Source organism: Octopus bimaculoides, chromosome 20, assembly GCF_001194135.2.
Source record: "Octopus bimaculoides isolate UCB-OBI-ISO-001 chromosome 20, ASM119413v2, whole genome shotgun sequence".
NCBI classification, from domain to species: Eukaryota; Metazoa; Mollusca; class Cephalopoda; order Octopoda; family Octopodidae; genus Octopus; species Octopus bimaculoides.
Genome location: NC_069000.1, coordinates 22,125,914 through 22,130,162, shown reverse-complemented (window position 1 = coordinate 22,130,162; position 4,249 = coordinate 22,125,914). Strand labels below are relative to the sequence as shown.

Below are 4,249 nucleotides of genomic sequence, written 5' to 3'. Positions count from 1 at the left end.
AACTGAAGTACCAGCGAAACACTGGGGTCGATGTAATTGACTTAACCCCCTTCCCCAAAATTGCTGGCCTTGTGCCAAACTTTGAAATCATTGTTGTTGTTGGTATTATTTATTGCTTGTGTTGTCAAAAGTGATAGAATGTTGGAAAATGTAGTTGTAGCAGCAGCAGCAGCTGTTGTAATTTATAATTCTCTTCATTCCCACATACTTGAAACTAGGGGGGGGGGGGAAACCACAATAGCAGAAGCAGTAACAGCAGCAACAGTTTTTTCTGGACATAAACTGGCATCATGTGGTCAAGACTGATATTTCTTGAACAATTTCCTTATTGTTAATACTGCTCTTACTAGAAACCTCATTTCTTTTTATTCCAATATTATTCCTATTAGCATAGCACTACTACTACTACTACTACATCATCATCATCATCATCATCATCACTTCTAATGGAATACGTGTTTTGGGCTTATCTTTCAGGTGTACAAAAAGAAAACTGAAACTGCCAAAAAGGAGTATCTAAAACAATTAGCAGCATACAAAGCCAGTCTGGTTTCTCAGGTAAGACTGTCACCTCACCGAAATGTTTTGTGCCACTGAAGACAGTGTATGCCATGTCACTGAAGGTAGTGCTTGTCTTGTGTCACTGGAGGTAGTATATGTCACGTATTACTGAAAGTACTGTATGTTTTGAGTCACTCAAGGTAGTCTGTATCACTCAAGGTTTTGTATGTTGTATCACTGAAGGCTGTGTATGTGTCTTGTGTCACTGAAGGCAGTGTATGTCTTGTGTCACTGCATGTATGTTGTGTCATTTAAGGTAGTACATATCTTGTGTCACTGAAGTTGGTGTATGTCTTGTATCACTAAAGGGAGTGTATGTCCTGTGTCGCTGAAGGCTGTGTGTATCTTTTGTCACCAAAGGTTGTATATATGTTTCATGTCATCATAGGCAATGTGTATTGCATCACTGAAGGCAGTGTGAAGGCATGTGGCTTCGTGGTTAAGGTACTCGGCTCACAATCATAAGATAGTGAGTTCGATTAGCAGCTGCACATTGTGTCTTTGAGCAAGACACTTTATTTCATGTTGCTCCAGTCCATTCAGCTAACAAAAATGTGTTGTACCTGTATGTTAAAGGACCAGCCTTGTCACATTCTGTGGAGTGCCTAGCCACTTTCACATTAATTTCATGAGCAGACTGACTGTTCCATTGATTGAATCAACTGGAACTCTCATTGTCATAACCAACAGAGTGCCAGAAAGCAGTGTATGTCTTGTATCATAGAATTACCGGTACACTCCATCCATCCAACAGGCTTCCATTCAGTTTCCTTCTACACGATTTCACCACAAGACTTGGGGCAACTGGAAGCTGTGACCGAGGGCACTTACAATGACCCACTATCAGACCAAAGTTGGAGTGCATGGTTCATGATTGCTTAGAAACTCCTTAATCACTTGGCCTGACACATACACACACTTGTCCTTCAATTGAGATTTAACTCACAAATAGCTGAATAGCTTCTACCTTAGTGAAGCTTCAAATCTGAGCAGACTTATTGAAATGATCAAGAATAGTGTTGAAGCTTTTTATGGCCTTAATTGAACACACAGTAACTTCTTGTTACAAGAAGAATTAACACTTTAGCATTCAGATTACTCTGTCAAATACAATGCTTATTTATTCACATTATTTTGAATTAATTGTGCATTATCTCTTAGCTTTGAGATATCAATTGTATGACTGTTTATTTTTAGAATAACAATGTAGAGTAGGTGTGTGAGGCAGGACCTAGCCAGTTTGAACAAAAAACAGAAAGAAAGAATATTTAGACTGAAAATGACCAGATTGAATGCTAAAGAGTTAAACTTCATAAGTCAGCTAAGAAATGCAAACATGACAAAGTAAAATAACACACACAATTTCAAGCCTTTTGTTCCTTATGTCATAGTTCTTGCAGATTAATAAACAAAATAAGGTTCATAGTGAAGTGAATTCATAATATCCTCCAAATGTTTGGAAGTTTGATCTGTACATATTGTTATACCTTCCATCTTTCCAGACTCCAATTGATGACCTCAGTTCAGAAAAATTACAACAAAATCGGTTAATTAATTCAAAGGATTTAATGAGTGTCACGACTACTGGCCCCATGACCAAGGTCAACTCTATTGGTACTTACACGCAAATGACCCCAATGCACTCGGACTCACCTCCTTTACAGCAGATCCCTTACTCTTCCCCACCCCAGATACCAAACCAAAATATGGTATCAAATGCCAGTACGGTTACTTCTCCAATACACAACAACTTACAGCAAACCATTGTCAGTCAGGTAAGAGATGTTCTAGTTTTTTTTCTTTTTCTGGCACTTATCATCACTTCTTATCATTTCATCAATATCACCACCAATGTCACTATTACTATCTCTGCCATATCATCACATCATCATCAGCACTAGCAAATCTACCCATCTACGATGGAGGCATAAAATGAGGGGTGGGGTGAGTCATAACAACAGTATGTATTGAGAAATGTGTAAATGGACTTGATAGATTACTGGGTGGTGTCTTAGAGAAATCACATTATTGTTGGTGATACAGCATTCTATTGCAGCTATATGACACGTGTTTGCGACTAAGTGACATATGATGACAATTCACTCACCAACTGAAATAGGCTCTCAGCGTCTGTATCATGAATGGTTATGTGGACCATTCCTGAAGAAAGCCAGAACTTCCTGCAATCAGTATTAAGAAAAAAAAGTGTCATTTAGATATACTTTTATTTTAGTTGTTTACACCATTTTACATTTGTTTATTCTCATATACATTCAAAGTTCACAAATTTCCTTATCTAAATTATCCATCATATTCCTTTCGATAATATCAATATGATTACAAAACTTCTTTATAGATGATATTTTTTGTTTGGTCGACACTAATTTGCAAATTACTGGAGTCTATTGCTCTACTCACAGCAACGTATAACTGGCCATGTGTACACATCGGAGTGGCTAAAAATGCACCTACATGATTTAATGTCTGGCCCTGTGCCTTGTTTGCTGTGAATGCATGAGCAGAATCTTTAGGGTTGCAAAAAGTCAAACTAAGACTTACCTCTCACTGTTCTATGAAAATAATGTTTGGATGTTCTGGTACCATAGGTTATTTTGATTGACAAAACTGAGTTGTAAATAACAGCCACTTCAATGAGCCATTTCGAATCCTGCTCAAGACTGACACACTTCAATAACCACTAAATAATCACACACTGACAAGTGTACCTGTGATCAATGACATTCCAGGTCATGGCCACTCCAGCATTTTGGGATGTGGTTTACCTTGGACAACACTAATCCAATATGTCCTTTTATAAGATAGTAGGGTATAATTTAAGCACAATTCAACTGTTATTTCTACCAAGTCAAGCAACCACAGAGAGGTTCAGTTTATAGCCTGTGTTGTTTTTTTTTTTGTTTGTTTTTGTTTTAACTTTTTACTGCTTTTGCGGATTCCCATTACTCTGTTGCCATCCAATTCCCTTATTATGAATTTGAATTTTGAGTCATAAGTGTTAGTCTTTCATTAGCTGATTAAACAACCATGGATGCCACCCCTATGGATGCATTCTAGTTATTCTCTTCATAGATCTTACTGATCCTGACTATTGATCCTCAAGGATTCTTCCACTGAGCATCAATGTAAGAAGCACCATTGGCTCAACTGAGCTCTTCCACTACCTCTTCACAATCTGCCATGCTGTAGCCCCATGATTTTGTCATATCCCTGGCAGGGTGGCTGAACAGGTGCTATGCCTTGCCAAAGAGCAGTCCGCAACTATACCGTGAGGTATTTTCAAAATACCCACATATGGGTACAACCTATGTAATGTATGTTGATAAGTGAAGTTAAGTGTCTTAGTCAATGAAAATAACACAGGAACCTTCAATAAAACATGCTACAATGATTTGAAGATCAATAACATGTTACTTCATACAACTGGGTAGGTCCACTACCAACACCAACACCACCACTACCTTGCTGGGGCAAGAGGTACAAGTGTCCCCCAAACATTGTTTCAACTCACAATTTATGATGGGACACCGATTTAGATCATCATCATCATTATCATCATCGTCGTTTAACATCCACCTTCCATGCTGGTATGGGTTGGATGGTTTGATTGGAGTTGGCCAGGCAGGAGCCCGCACCAGATGCCTCTCTCTCTCTCTCTCTCTCTCTATAT

The 4,249-nt window shown here is 38.4% G+C and overlaps 1 protein-coding gene across 1 annotated transcript in view; it reads left to right on the top strand.

The window, feature by feature from the left end:
• LOC106869970 (TOX high mobility group box family member 4) overlaps positions 1-4,249 on the top strand; it is a 127,554-nt gene that overhangs the window by 114,505 nt on the left and 8,800 nt on the right. The window contains exons 5-6 of the mRNA XM_014915917.2: positions 478-558; positions 2,064-2,336. Of these exons, the coding sequence (XP_014771403.1) occupies positions 478-558; positions 2,064-2,336 (354 nt within the window). The remainder of the gene's footprint in view (positions 1-477; positions 559-2,063; positions 2,337-4,249) is intronic.